Genomic DNA, 16,014 nt, shown 5'->3' with positions numbered 1-16,014 from the left:
GCCTTTATACTGTTCCTACAGCACTATGCTGTTAAGGATCAGACATATTTAGGCTCTCAGGGTCTCATCCGTGCTGTCCCAGCTCCTTCTGCTCTGTGCAGTAGTAGTGATGCTCGCTTTAGATTTTTAGAACCCGTTTGAAATGACAAACAGAGCGGGAGCTTTAGAGTTTGGGATAAAAGCTCGATCCTGCAGGAGCCTGACGCAGGGTGAACACAGGCGTCTAAAGATGAGGAACTTTTGAGCTTAAAACAGTCACAGTCTAAGATCAGTGAGAGTTTGTTCACGCTGGAGCCTCATTTGTGCTGTTACGATGTGTTTAAAACAGTGTGTATAGGCTGTTGATGATGCGGCTGCCCCGTGCGCACTAAACACCAGACGCTTTTTTATCTCTGTGAATCAGAGTGCAAATGTCCTCTTTGCGCAGCTAAACACTAAAAGTCAAGTGTCTATAGGTTTAGTTTATTGAATTACAAAGGCCTCCAAAGCTTTAGGTGAGTCATTATGGGGCTGCCAACATTTATAAAGCAGAGTCTGAGCGTTTGGATTCGACCCACTTGCATCGCTGTAGACTCTGGGGAAACTAACCTCACAGCCTCGGTCTGCTGATGTCATGCTGCAAAATGATTTTTATTTGGAGTTAAAATGCAAAAGTGTGAATGAATGAAAGTGCAGCGAACACACAACATTATACATTTACCTTCAACATAAAATACTATACGTTTAGCAGTCCTGAGAAAAATGTGTATTCTCTCTCAGTCCACAACACAGAGGCAGAGCGAGAGAGGAGGGGGAAGAGGTGAAGGGTCAGGGCGGGCCATATGCAGTGAATGGGGCGTGACCTGCTAACACCAGGGGCCAGTGTGTCATACCAAAAGGTAAAACTACACTGACCCAAACAACCTTCTCATATAACGCAATAAAGGAATGGGACAACCTCCCTCCTGAACTAAAAAGTCAAACAAACTATTCAACAATCTCTGTGGAAAAGTGGCTTTGGAACAATCAAACTTGTCAGTATTAACAATTAAACATTCTCCCCCTGATAATAAGCCTAATGTAACACTTTATTTTATGACATGCAACACCACATGCTACGAAAATGTGTGTAAATCTGTAACTGTCCACTCTCATGAATAAATACATTTTCTTACAGGACAAATATGATGTGTCGTGATATTAAATAATAATAATAGTGCTAAACTGGTAGGTCATGTATACTCTATACTTCTGCTTATGTAAATCCTTGTTGAATGAGATGTGTGGCTGTGTGTGAGTGGATTTGGTTCAGAATGTACACTGCTGAATGTGTGCGGAACATTTTTGTCTTTTACGAGCTTATTGTCTCTGCACTAAACTAAAATTGTACAATGTGAGTCAGAATACAGAATACAGAAATCGAAAACAGAAAATAATTGAGATTTCTTCAAAGTTTCCCCCTTTGTTTTCCTCTGCTTATACATAGACACATAACTTGAAGAATATCCTAGAGATTTGTCTGTATTTCATGTGAGATAAATGTTCAGACAATGGAACATTCTCAAATATGCCTATAGCTTGTTTTAGTGAAATTAGGCAAAAAGGTTGAAGCCCCTTGCCTTAAACAATTGTAATACATCATTTTGCGCACAATAAAGAATGTATTAATAAAAACGAATTCTAAAGATTTAATATTATTATTTTTTATTTTTTATTTTTTTTATTATTATTTAATTATAATCTTATATTTATCTTTTTATTTTGTTTATCTATTTTATTTTATTTTCTTCTCCCTCCATTCCCTATTAAGATATGAGAAGAGTTTTGTTAATAATAGTTCTTCTATTAAGAGTGTTTTTTTCAAACTTCTTATAAGTTATCTGTCCTTTCCCCTGTATCTACTGCGTTATAACAACGAAATTTCCCCATGTGTGGACAATAAAGAAATATCTTATCTTATCTTATTAAGTTTCAGTAATATCAAAGAGCATTAACATTTGTGCGAAGACCGACACAAATACTAAACTAATACAAGAAACCAATGTTTGTAGAGTGTGAGAGAGGATATTTCATTTTCAGCCGAAGACAAAATCTCACCTAAATAACTGCGGCCTTTGCGGTTTGCTAATTGCAACCATTCAAATTGTAATTTCAAAGCTGATTAATCATTCAGCTGGCGACACACATTGAGGCTCCATGCTGTTCTTGCAATCACGTATAGAACAGTCCGTGGGGTTATGTGAAGGCTGCTGGATTTGTGATGGATGATAATTCCATGCATAAAAACAAACAAACTGCAACTTCCTGACCCACTTTAAGCTCATTCCACATGCACTGGAACGAGCTCCGTCCCACAAAGCAGCGCACTTTCATCAGAGTTTCCATTATGTCTGAGAAACGAGCTAAATTTCACAAATACATTCAAAGGGAACATACTGAACTAGGCTTTATTATCGTCTCATGTTAAAAAACTTTTGATTTGCGATCGATTCAATTTCCCCCCCTCAGTGTTGCATAATGCTACAGTCCAGTAACAGCGCTCTGTTGTGTATGTACTGTGTATTAAGCTATGAAGTCAAATGCATCTATCTGGAGTCTTCATTAGACACAAACACACCACCGCCAGGACTCAAATGGCACTTGACTTGGTTAAAAGTGAATACAAAATCCCACAATAGATGTCAATCTTTATAATGCGGGCCTTTTAGACATGACAAACAATCATTTCCCCGGTGCAGTGCCCCCATGTCAGGTGTCTCGCGTGTGTTGGAGCTCATGCCATAATGTATGGATGATGTATGGATGATGGCGTGTGCGGAAAGCATAGCGCTTTTTGGCTGTGCCAAACACAATGACTGTTTTGTGCTCTGTGTTTTACTGAGTTTGTCCAAGGGATGACAAAAAGGTTAGAAACCAGGAATAAAACTTAAGTGCACACAATGAGCACGTGAGAAGAGTGACTGTGCATAAAGTGCCCATGTAGAGAAACAACTTAGAGGAGCAGAGAATGTATGAATATAACAGCGAGGCTGCTCCTTCTGTCTCCGGGCGGCTGTGGCTCTGGAGCACGGCTGCTGTTTGAGCCCATGATGCACTACGGCTACACCATGGAGAAAGTAAAGCGTTTATCCAATACTTTGTGGATGATGCGTAACAGGAAAGGTGCTGCTAAACTGCAGTGTCTTTTCTTGTAATCAAAACACACGTAAGACATCGTTTTAAAGACCAGGAAACACTTTAACAACTATTGCAGGCTTTTATGTAGTTCTAAACTGTCAACTCATCCAAGCCCGTTCTTGTGCGTCCTGACCGTGGGGCTGAAGGTGAACTGCTCACGTCACTTTGAATCGGAACATTGACACCGGCCCCTAAACCACGACTTTATTCTTGTTAAATTCTGAGTTTATTCTCATTAAATTACGAGTTTATTCTCGTTAAGTTACGACTTTTTTCTGACTTCGACTTTTTTCTCATTAATTAACGTCTTTTTTCTCATTAATTAATGTGCGGCGCATTTTCTTTTTTTTTTTTGGCCCTTATACTCCGTCGTAAGCACATAAAAATGGCTTCAGATGTTAGTTTAATGAACAAACAACCATCTTTTCATCAGGGCCATTTAAATGAAACCTTCCTTTAAACTCTGCTTCAAACCACATTCTTTTACTGAAAGAGAGTTAACTTCCTGAATAAAAAATATCTCAAACGTGTCACAAACTATTTGAAACAACTTGATCCCAATTTGATCAGAGTACAGGGTCTGGACTAATCAGATTTGCAATGTTTGTTTTACGTAAACCCAAGTTTTTTTTAAATAGAAGCAGTGGCATTTGAGAGAAGACTCTGTGTTAAACTCAGAATAAACTTGTGTGTAGCATTGAACATGTATTTGGCGGCATTTGTATTTCGCTTTTTCTTTCAAGTCCTCGTGTGTGGCTGAGGTCACTATCTCTCCACCGCTGCACAGGAGCGAGGAGAAGCGGAGGAGCCGGTATTAAGCTTCTCCTGGGGGTAGTATGTCCAAAACATGTGGGCATGGCTCGATATTTTGTCCTAAAAACATGTTTTTCTGACTATTCTGGTGAATATTTTTTACAATTTATGCAGTATCCTTTTAGAATCAGCAAGGGAAATGACTGTGGAGGATGATTTGAAGGTGAATGTGGCAGGCCAGTCCATCTCCTAACATAAAATCTAATGCTTTTATATAAAGAAAGAGCCGTGTTTTTGTATCCTGACTGCAGATACTGTATTTAAATCTGTCCTTAAACTGCTGTGCATGTCTTTTCTTTAAGCAAATCAGTGTTGCTACAGCCTAATGCTTAAATTCCCACCTGCTCACAATACGGTCCTTTTTATACACGTTGTGAACACTGTGTATGTAACCTACGGAAAATACTAAGAATAAAGGGGAAAAACATTCACCAGAACAGTTTTGGACATACTATCCCCAGTTGACAGCGCCCCCCAGGAGAAATGCAACACCGTCACCGAGCGCGCACGGACACACACATATGAACACACACATATGAACACACACATATGAACACACACATATGAACACACACATATGAACACACACATATGAACACACACATATGAACACACACACATATGAACACACACATATGAACACACACATATGAACACACACATATGAACACACACATATGAACACACACATATGAACACACACATATGAACACACATATATGAACACACACATATGAACACACACATATGAACACACACATATGAACACACACATATGAACACACACATATGAACACACACATATGAACACACACATATGAACACACACATATGAACACACACATATGAACACACACAGGACGTAGCAGTGGAGGAAAGCCCCAACTTGTCGGAGTTAAAGCTGAGCTCGCCAGCGCATGTCGCCAGTTTAGCCTCGGTACATCCGGTGACTGTGCGACCTGGAAGTCTCGTCAAGTGTACTCGCACCATGTGACCGCTATGACTAATCAGAGGGAGAGCTGCAAGAGCGGAGCAGCCCAAAGCAGAGTGAGCCGAAGCTAAAGTTTTAAAAGCAGTTTTTAAGTAACTGATTTTTGAAAAAATTCATGACCTGAAAATACCGTAGGCAAAAATCTCCAAACACCAGCAGTTTGTGTTTACATTGTGCTTTTGGGGGGAAATACTTATACTTAATACTGGGCTGTGGAGGATCTTTACGCAGTAACTGGTGAGCCCCATAGAGAAGGTTTTTATCTTCTCAGTTTGTCTGATTTTTAACTTGAATCATTATAAAAAAATGAATGGGGCCCAGATAATAAAGAATTTAAATACTTCTTTAAACCCTGCACTGATATATTGTGCGTTTCCCTTGATAAGTGCCAGAGTCCAAAAATACAAATACAAAATACAAATGTTAGTCGATTAATTATTATCTTATTGTGATTTTAAGGAATGGGAAAATAACATATATATATATATATATATATATATATATACTTTAGATGCATCGTAGAAGGGGAAAAGAACATATATATATATATATATATATATATATATATATATATATACTTTAGATGCGTCGTAGATTTTTTTGCCCATAGGCTTTATTGACAGGAAAGTAGAGTGAAATGGGCGACAAGAGAGAAGGGAGGACATGCAGTACATTGTCAGAGTTGGGACTCTGGACACTCGGCTGCACTTGGAGCCTGGCGTACGTGTGCTGTGTCTTAACCGCTCGACCGCCGGACAGCACAGATGAATTGTAGATTCCAATACAATTATTCTGAATTGATGCAGAAATGGATTTTTAAGTTTGATTGAGGCCGCCTGCCTATTTGTATTTTCCTCCTCTCACTCGGAGCAGAAGCGGAACACTGTGTTTCCCTGTCGCTCGACCTCGAGGCAATTCACCACTCAAACAAAGCAATGTGTCAAAATACAAATGATTGCTCCATCCCAAAGTTCTGCACATTATAAAAAAGTATCACTGCTATTTTATATGAATGGTGAAACAAATAAGATGTGGAATGTCTGATTCCAGCTCTATTCTTCACTGCAGTGTGGTACATAGAGAGTGGCAGTCAGTTAGAGGAGCTAGAAGAGTGGGATGGTCATAAAGTTACACTGCCTAAAGTGAACTTTCTTCCAGAAAGGATCCACTCTTTGTAGAGTTTGGAAGTATTTCAGAAGTTGGGCTGCAGCGACATTGGCAGGTAGAAAATGAGCAGAGAGACTCTACGCTTCAGGCTGAGACACACTGACTGTCTCTAAGGCGACTTGTCGACACATTCTCAAGATAAAAACTCTTGAACTGCATATCCTGGCAGTGAAAAGGAAACAATTATTACAATAATGCAGGGTGTTGGTGCTTTAACTGGAATCCTCTAAACCTGGTTTGAATGACATTAAACATTTATACTGTATCCTGCATTTAAACAGTTACAGGAGCTTTATTGCAAAAATTAACTTGAAAAACACACATTCATGATGACACAAACTGCACCAACGATTAAGTACTGGACCGACACTATAACTGACATACAGACAATGGAAAAAATCACATACGGACTAAACTTGTAAATGGACAAATTGGACGTAAATTGGACAAAAAAATAAATAAATCTTGGATGACTTATTGCATCCAAGACTGATTGCATTTTCAATTTGACCCAATCTGTCTTTTGTCCAGCCCTGTCTTGTCTTATTTTCCCTTTTTTCTTTCATTCTTTTTTTTGTGTCATTGTCTGTTCAGTACTTTTAAATATTGTTTTTCTTGAATGATGTTGTGCATGTGGAAAGAAAGTACAAAACAAAGATAAAGATGCATTCTTCATTCAAATTGGACCTGTTTCTGCACAAATTACAAAACTCCACTCAGTGAGGTTTTTAATGATAAAACCACAATAATGATATAATTAAACGCTTAAATGTATCACAAAATAGAACCTTTAATTTGACTGTTAATGACTGAATTAGATGTACAGTATATACAACAAAACCAGGTCTTAAGCTAAGATTTATTGCCATGTCAAGTGCCCTCACAGTACCGACACGAGTTGTGCATTATTTACTGCTTTTGATAGATCACGGAACGCCACACTTTTGACATTGAACCATGTCAGAAAAGTTCATTCAAATGCATCATGTGCCAGGATTCAGCGAGGCATGAAATCCATAAAGTCCCAACGCTGTCAAAGACACTTCAGCTGCAGCGCTCGTGTGTAAGGCACTTCACTCAACACCACGCAAAGCACTAAACGGCGGGGAAGAACCAGGAGGAAACAGGTTGACTTATAATACACCAGAGTTCAGTCATCCATCTATTTAGCTTCAAAAGATGGATATTGCAATTGTTGTTTGTGAAATATTGAGCAGTTTATTGTCTGGAAACAAACTGTATTCTTTCTAATAGGGCATAAACTTATATTGCTGCACCTTTGAGGTTACTTTTACAGTAATTTTGCGCCATACATACTTGAATGTCAACCAGTTTTGTCTGAATAACATCACTAGGATAATCCGTCCCAAAACATATAATATATAGCATATACCTAATATCAGCAATTAATACTAACCATGTTTCTTGGTCATTTACAGTCTTTGATCATTTATACCTTTTCTGTTTTCATGTACTTACCCCACTTAAACTTTTGGCTACTATGTTATTATCAAAGAGAGACCAGTTTGAGGGCCTCAGTCATTTGAGCCTTTATCAGTTATTATTATTATTTGTTTATTTGGTGGGGTGCATGTTAATGAACATACACGATGCTGTAAACGTGTCATTCCAGTGGTCTCCCATCCAATTACTAACCAGGTCCATCCCTGTGTAGCTACATTGACAAGTTGGTATAGCCTTGAAACATGCATTAATTGTTGAATAGAGGATTGTTCGTCCCTCAGCCATTGTTGTACTTCGCGGTCCAAAGCGCTGCGCTACACTGAAGGAACTCGCTGTTAGCTTCGCAAAACAAACACCGGCATATCAACCACACATGCGCAGCCAGGGGAACGTGCAGATATCCTGGGAATGAGCCAGAACGAGCCTGCAGGTGTGCACTAGCACGCAGGAAATGATTGACATGTGGGGGAACTACTGAGCAGTCTACGCCACGAGTAAATGAGACTGATTGGTCGCAAAAATCCTCTATTCAACCTTTAACATTTGCACCATGGGTCTATTTCTGTGACTCGTCTGAGCTACTTCTTGTTCTTGTTTTGTTCATTGTGACATTATTCCCCTAAGGTAAGAAGGCCACACTATTGGGAGCCTTCAAAGTGCTCATTATGAAGCCACTGTGCACCTCTGGAGCCTTTAAGATATCTGGGATCAAACGCCTCTGCCTGCCGTGCTTTCAGTTTGGGTAGAAACACATCTCCCAGTGTCGCCCTTTTAGACCTGTTCACATCATTAGTGTCCTGTACCTTCAAAAGACTAAGGTTAAGAAGGAGACGCACGCATTGGAAATTTTGGTTCTCCTGATGTAGGTTACAGCTTAATGGCGAGAGGTGTAAGCTACAGAGAGAAAAATGTGTTGAATTCCCAAATTATAATGCAGTATATGTTACTGTGCTGCCTGGTATTAGAGTGGTCTAAGCAGCAGCACATATGCCATTGCTGTGCAGCCGGACTCTGCGCAGCCGCGCTATGCGCAGCCGGGCTCTATGCAGCCGGGCCCTGGTGTTTTGATGCGCTTTTTTTGTCTGTTTGTGTGCGTAAATGGTATGTCAGTGTGCTCTTACACCCCAAAAGTACACAAACTGCTCCACCTCCAGCCACGACTCTGTAAAACTGATCAAGTTTTTGGACGACGCCACCCTCATCGGGCTCATCTCAGATCATCTCGGAGTCTGTCTATAGGAGGGAGGTGGACCGGCTGGTGTCCTGGTGCAGTGGTAACAACCTGGAGCTAATCGCCTAGAAGATTAGCTCCAGATGATCGTGGACTTCAGATCGTGGACTTCAGATCGTGGACTTCAGATCGTGGACTTCAGATCGTGGACTTCAGATCGTGGACTTCAGATCGTGGACTTCAGATCGTGGACTTGAGGAAAGTTACAGCCTCCTAGTCCCCCTTCACTACGACAGACTTCCGCTGCATGTGTTAATAAAGTACTATCAAGGAGCTGCTTCAGTGAACTACTCATTCCAGCTTATTTATGAAGTCAATTTTCGGAGCTGCTCATCTTCATTTCCAACCATGTACACACAGAACAGACATATATGAACTAATATGGCGGCATGCACACATGAGCTGGAGTGATTTACATATTACTGGTCTTCTGCTTTGCGTCAAGGCACTACTTAATGAGCTATGAGGCCGGATCCTTCCACGCTACTGCAGCTTGTGAATGCTTAATTAATCACATAGCTCCCTTCTAATGTATACCCTTACTCTCTTACAGTAAAGATTGTTTTAAATAGAACAGGTCTGAAATGAATCATAATCCTTCACCCGTTTGATTTCTAAATCATCCAACATGAACAATTCATATTTTCCATGTGAACGGTTAAAATTCATTGTTTTCTGATTAAATAATTTATCAGTGTTAATTAATAATGGTCTAAATCAAATCAAACGTGTTTTTTTTCCAAAAATGTCTTCTTAAAAAATATGTTACTTTGCTCAGACCAGTTCCTCGAAGTTCAGTAATTGTATGTTGAGCCGCCATTTTTAGCAAAACAAAGCTAGCACACGTCAGCTTCAGCCGTTTCCTGTTTATCGACGCACAGCACTTGCAAAAACATTATATTTGTGCACAATGCCATTAACATCAGCCAAATCATTGCACAGCATTACATTTAGAGACATTAAAAGAAAATAGAGGCACAGAGAAGTAAAGAAATAAATGCAGAAAAAGCTTATGATAAACCAGAAGCAGTTTTCTGTTTACTCTAGCGCTGGCCACATCTCACAGTCCCAAAAACTCAGAATTACCAAATGTCACTGTGTTTTACTTTTAAAGAGCTCCTAGAAAAAGCGGTCTGAGGGATCCGGGCCAGTCGAAACGTGGCTTTAGATTTCTCACCCTCTGCTATATCTTTCCAGGGCTTTCCTTTCCACCAGATTTCCCAAAAGACAGTCTCCTTGTGAATCGACATTAACGGGACGGTCAAAATCAGTAATTGGCCTGAAGACAAAATGGAAGACTGCAGCCTTCTTTCAATAAGAATGAATCTGATGAGAGTAATATTTCAGAAATACAAACCAAAGATCTGTAGTTGCTGTCAACATTGCACCAGTTCAGTGAAAAGAGGAGCTGAAAGTTTAAAAGCTTGACACAAGGTATTCCAGAAACTCGCAAATGCAACTATCCTCAAAGCACTATGATACAGTATGTGCTGTATAAGCTGATGGGAGATAGAATTAGATTACATTTGTTGCCAGTGTTGTGCCTTAAACATAATTTTGGTGAACGTGAACCATACATCCATGACGTGAACTGAACGTACTGTATCACTGCCAACGAACGATACTGTGAACGCGTTCCTTCTGGTGTCTGTGAACGGCACGTTCATTCTTTTTAATTTCGTTCAATAAAGTGTCGATAGAGGCCGATAGCGCAGATAGATATTTTGCGTGTCGCACCGTTGCCCTACAACCAGTTACATGAGTCGGTGAGAATGGGAACAATCTAACATTTCTGTGCAAACTTTGCCTCTGGAGAAGTCTGTCCCTTCAGTGTGAATGTAAATCTTTGGTAAGGATTCAAAATTGGATATGAAGATGAAATCTGACACAGTTTCAGCATTGAACTAATAAAATAATTGCTGCCTGTGGTTGTATATGGGCTGTGGAAATAATTTAGAAAAAGTATAGCATAATGTTGACAAAAAGAACTGAACTAGTTAATTTTTTGGAGCTGTAAACTTAGACTTTAGAATTATGAACTATGAACTGAACTAGTTCATGTAGAAAGTGAACTTTCCCAACACCGTTTGTTGCATTCTTGATAGCAATTAAATTAAGAATTTGTCACCGTAAGACACCATAAACATCAATTCTACAAAGACATGGTGTACGATCAGGGCATTCAGGCAAGCAGGGATTGCCCAGTAAAATCTAACATTACTGTGTGTCACAACTATATTTAAATTGTTTCGAAATATATCCAAATAAGCCTGTTTTCCCCTTACTTCTGCTGCTGAAGTTTGGCTGAAGTCATGTTGAAGTCAGTGCGGGGAAGCTTGGTTCTTCTTCTCCCACAGCTGCTCAGTCTGTAGCTGTGTTCAGAGGCATGTTAGAGAGCGGAGCGCTCTCTAACATGAGCTTTTAGAACCAGAGCAGACATCAGCTTCTTTTAGAGGTCTGCACATGTGCCCTGAGGACCATACAGCCTCAAACCCATGGATGTGTGCTCAAACCACGCTAAATAAACCTGTGTGGGAATCTTGGATGGAGGAGAAACGAAGCAACAGCAGCGACAAACAAAACAGACTTAAAAACTAGTCTGTGTTTGAAGCTAAGGCTCCGTTCACATTTCTAATGATCAGACGTTAGTTAGAAATGCAGGCAGTCATTTAACAACATAGAGCATTGATGTGAGGCTAAAAAAAATACTTTCTATCGAATGAAAGGCTGAAATGATCAAACGAAGACTGGTCTTATGGACTTATGGACTTTGAAAACATGTACAGTGAGAGAACTTTGCCACCAGATGATATCAAGAGGTGGCAGTGCGTTTGGAGCAAGACTTTGGACTTTCCAACATAACACACAAATCTTAACAAGTCAGCTTTGTATATCATCACCTCAGTATAACAAACATTGGAAAAACTTGTAACAATACATCAAAAACATAGGCCGCAAATGATCGCAATGACACAAAACCGAATACTAAATTAAGCTCGGATGAAAGAAACGGCCACAGCGGACCCCTAAACACGCTCCCGATGTGCCGGCACCATGCAGCGTGACATCCCAGCATGCTCTGTGCCTGTTCATTAGCAATGTGTGAGGGGAGAGAGAGAAAGAGAGAGAGAGTGGAAGACGGTTAGACTGCTGCCACTCATACGTACCTTCTGCCTGGACGGTAAAGGGGGAGTCGGGCAGTCGCTTGCCGGAGAACTCGCCCCCGAGAGAGGCCATTAGGAAGAACAAGCTGAAGAAGCCGATGCCCAACACAAAGAGCCTATGGCGACGGGACAGAGAAAAGACAGACGCAGTTAGACCGGCAGGATGGTGTAAATGCCACAGTACGGGGCAGGATTAGTGTACGTCACTGTACAGGGGGTCAGTTCAGTGATTTGATGTGCACTGTAGGCTTGTTTCCACTGGTTCACTTTGGAGCTATACAAAGTGAACCAAAGGGGTCGCTTAAGGCTCCTGGAACACTTTAATACTAGATGACTGGACAAGAGAGAACACAGAAGCTGTTGAAAACAAGGCAAAAAAACGGACAAGAAAACAATCATTCATCACCAAATGCTGACTTGATCCTGTGTCGGGCTCGGTGATCAAATGAGTTTGATTAATTCAGGTCTTTAATAATCGACGATGTGAGAAATGGCAAACGGCAACGCCTTTCACACTTTTCCCTCTCGACTAATTTCAAAGAAAGGACAAACTAAAGCGCCAATCTAATGATCATTTATCACTTAATTCGTGCCATGAGTCGCGTCTTTGAGGAACCTTAAATAGTTTTATTTTTGAAAGTTACACATTTATTATTCATTCGCATTGCTTCTACTTTTCAGTTCCTCTCTGCCTCGTGAATATTTTGGAGAAGAGTCCAGCTAACAATCGAGCGTCTTTGTAAGGAGCCTTTACTGCGTTCATGTGCTTTGAGAAGACGCGGTGAAGTTTTCTCGGCTTAAGTCACTGTTTGCACCTTGTCTTCTCTGAGGAAAGAAAAAGCAGCAGCCCCGCTCCGGCTCCGCCCCTTTTCCCCTCTGTGTGAGTATCCATGACAACGCTAGATGAGAAGTGCAGTACGCAAACTTTTAGTTACGAGACGTGATATGAGATACTGTTAAGGTGACAATGAAAGAAGCAAATGTTAAATTCGATAGATGACATTGTAAAAAGCTTATAACCTATTAAACAATGAACTGAAGTATATCGGTGTAATCCCTCATTCGTCCAGGCGTGTTCCATAGTAGAAAAAGCTTCAGTTGTAGTCATCTGGACTCAGTTTGAAAAAGTAGACGTTTCGACTCTCATCCAAGAGTCATTGTCAATAACAGAATTTAGGTCGAGAACTCCGATATTAATACTGTTCTGTGGTAAGACCCGCCCATTGGGAGGAGCCTTCCTGAAGTAGAAAGAGTTGTTTGTTTCAACAGAAACTCCCCCTTGTATCTACCGAGCTAGCCTATTCAGAATCTTAATGGGCTATTAGAGTCCTCTTTGTCTTTGTGAGACCCTGGCTCAACCACCCTGAGTACCTGATTAGCATCTGAATGTCCTGGTCCTCTACCTTTCCAGGGGTTCAGTAACCCATTATAAATAACAGGAAGATTAAACCTTAGCCCTCCATTTCTGTTTAAAGAAGGTCTTTCTTTTTTAACAAAAATAGCTTCCTTGACTCCTCTTTCAAACCATCTTTTCTCCCTGCTTAAAACCTTCACCTCACCGTCTTCAAACGAGTGATTAGAGGCTTCAAGATGGAGATGCACGGCGCTCTGAGGTCCTGAACTTGTATTTCTTCTGTGCTGATAAAGCCTCTTGTGTAGAGGCTGTTTTGTCTCACCTATGTAACGTTCTTTACAGCTTTCTTCACTGCATTGGATCGAATAAACTACATTGCTCTGTTTTTGAGTCGGCAACTTGTCCTTAGGGTGAACCAGTTTTTGTCTTAAAGTGTTTCCTGGTTTAAAATAAACAGGGACTTCGTGTTGTCTAAAAATTCTCTGCAGTTTTTCCGACAGGCCAGACACATAAGGGATAGAAACACCCTTCCTTCTCTGTTCAGTTTCCCTTTTGTCCTGCTTCTTGGTTCTCTTCACTCTGTTGAGAGCCCAAGCGGGGTAACCACAGGCTGAGAGGGCATTTCGGACATGTTTTTCCTCTTTCTTCTTGCCCTCTGAGCTGGTGGGCACACCTTGAGCTCTGTGTTGTAAGGTTCTGATCACTCCCAGCTTGTGCTGTAGTGGGTGGTTGGAACCAAAGAGCAGATACTGGTCCGTGTGTGTAGGTTTCCTATATACTTCTATTTGGAGTTTCCCGTCATCTCCTCTGATCGTGGAACAATCAAGAAAGGCCAAGCGATTCTCCTTAGCGTCTTCTCTTGTAAACCTGATATGTGGGTCCACCGCATTGATGTGATCAGAGAAGGTTTCCAGCTCTTGTTTCTTGATTGTTACAAAAGTATCATCGACATAGCGGAGCCACAGTTTTGGGGCTATGCCTGAGAATGAGGACAGTGCCTTCTTCTCAAAGTGCTCCATGTACAGGTTGGCCACTATGGGAGAGACGGGCGAGCCCATGGCACAGCCATGAATCTGTCTGTAAAATTGTCCCCGGAATTGAAAGTAAGTGGTGTTCAGACAGATGTCCAGCAGTTTACATATGTGTTCAGGTGTCAGTTTGGTCCTTTCCTGTAGGGTGGTGTCTTCCTGCAGTCTGATCCTCACTGCTGCTACTGCATCAGTGGTCGGGATGCAGGTGACACCACATCATATGAAAGATAGATATTTAAGGTTCCTCAAGATTTTGTTTTGTTTTGTTAATGCACTTATTTATAACATTTACTGCACACTTCGCAATATATGTTCAAAATATTTTACAATACATAATTTGGCTGAAATCAAATCTATGTATAAGGCTGAGTTACAACTATAGAGGGTCTAAATTGAAAGAAAATGTCACTAAATTTTACTCTAGCCCCTTTTACAAACTCTGCAGGGGCCAAAGAACCCACTGGCCCCCCAATAATAATAAACAAATACATTAAGTTGATTTCAAACTCAATTTCCTTTTATGCCTGTTGAGTTGACAGCCTTTTGGGGGCCCATGCAGTGCCCGGACCCCACTTTGGGAACCACTGCTTTACACTATCAAAACTTGGCTCTAATTGTCACAATCTTAATATACTGACAAATCCTCTTCTAAAATGCCATTTGCTGATAACGTACCATTCTAAAGAGTCATATTTTAATAGATTAAGTATATTTGCAGTTAGTCTAGGTTATTACAGAGCCACACTACATGTATAACTTACAAAAACATCCTGTTCTTAACATATCAAATCATCTAAAGAAACAGGATTAGTTGCGGGGACTTTAAGCCACAAGGCAATAACGGGAGTTTGGGGATCCAGTTAATAAAAGAATAAAAAAAATAAACATTTACATTATTGCCTTTTTGCTCTTGTGAATCTTACCTGAACGGTTTGAAAGTGAGCAGACATCTCCTCAACATCATGGAAATCTCGCCGTTGGTCGCGTTGATCCTTTTCTACTCAGGAGGAAAAACGTCCTGCCTCAACAACATCGCGCCGCTTATCTTTCTTTTATGTTTAAGCATCAACGTCGTGACCATAACTTTACAAACAAACCACAACCAGCCCTGCAGAAGAAGAAGGGGGCGGTCACTGCCCGGAATTAAGACTCCTGGCGTCCGGAGAACTTGTGCGTCAAATCCATCCCCATCGCGCACGGAACGGAAACAAGCAAAAGTCCGGTGCGCCACGTGTTTAAATGTCTGGATGTGAGAATGTGTTGTTGTGAGAGCTCCGTGTGCGGCTCCCGAGTGAATAAGCACAGCAGCAGACTCCAACAGCGTCCTCATGTCGTACAGCTAGGCAGCCGGTGGATTGTTAACCGACAGCGTCACCTAATGACGCCGGGGGGAAGAGGTGCGTCTTCAATTTTAAGTTTGAAAAAAGTAAAATGCATTGTATTTCCGAAGACAAGTGATATTTTGTGCATTTAAACAGTACACACACTAATCATCAGATCGAATTATTAGGTTATCTGTTTATTCTAGTTATTTGATTTTTATGGATCGTGTAAATACCCTGTATCGTAGACTTTTCAGGACCACAGTCAGCGCAAGACATTTTATCAGTTCAATAGCTACATCTAGTGGCAAAAAAGTAAAC

At 40.7% G+C, this 16,014-nt stretch overlaps 1 protein-coding gene across 1 annotated transcript in view; it reads right to left on the bottom strand.

The window, feature by feature from the left end:
• LOC140357937 (alpha-1,6-mannosylglycoprotein 6-beta-N-acetylglucosaminyltransferase B-like) overlaps window positions 1-15,469 on the bottom strand; it is a 154,478-nt gene extending 139,009 nt beyond the window's left edge. The window contains exons 1-2 of the mRNA XM_072442524.1: window positions 15,295-15,469; window positions 11,990-12,102 (exon numbers count right to left, since the gene is read on the bottom strand). Coding sequence (XP_072298625.1) covers window positions 11,990-12,102; window positions 15,295-15,335 — 154 coding nt within the window. The 5' untranslated portion in view covers window positions 15,336-15,469. The remainder of the gene's footprint in view (window positions 1-11,989; window positions 12,103-15,294) is intronic.
• Between the last annotated feature and the right edge of the window lie 545 nt (window positions 15,470-16,014).

This window comes from Eucyclogobius newberryi, unplaced genomic scaffold (assembly GCF_026437365.1).
Source record: "Eucyclogobius newberryi isolate DKJ021-1_F unplaced genomic scaffold, fEucNew1.0.hap1 SCAF_13, whole genome shotgun sequence".
Lineage (NCBI taxonomy): Eukaryota > Metazoa > Chordata > Actinopteri > Gobiiformes > Gobiidae > Eucyclogobius > Eucyclogobius newberryi.
This window is presented reverse-complemented; position numbering and strand designations above follow the sequence as displayed.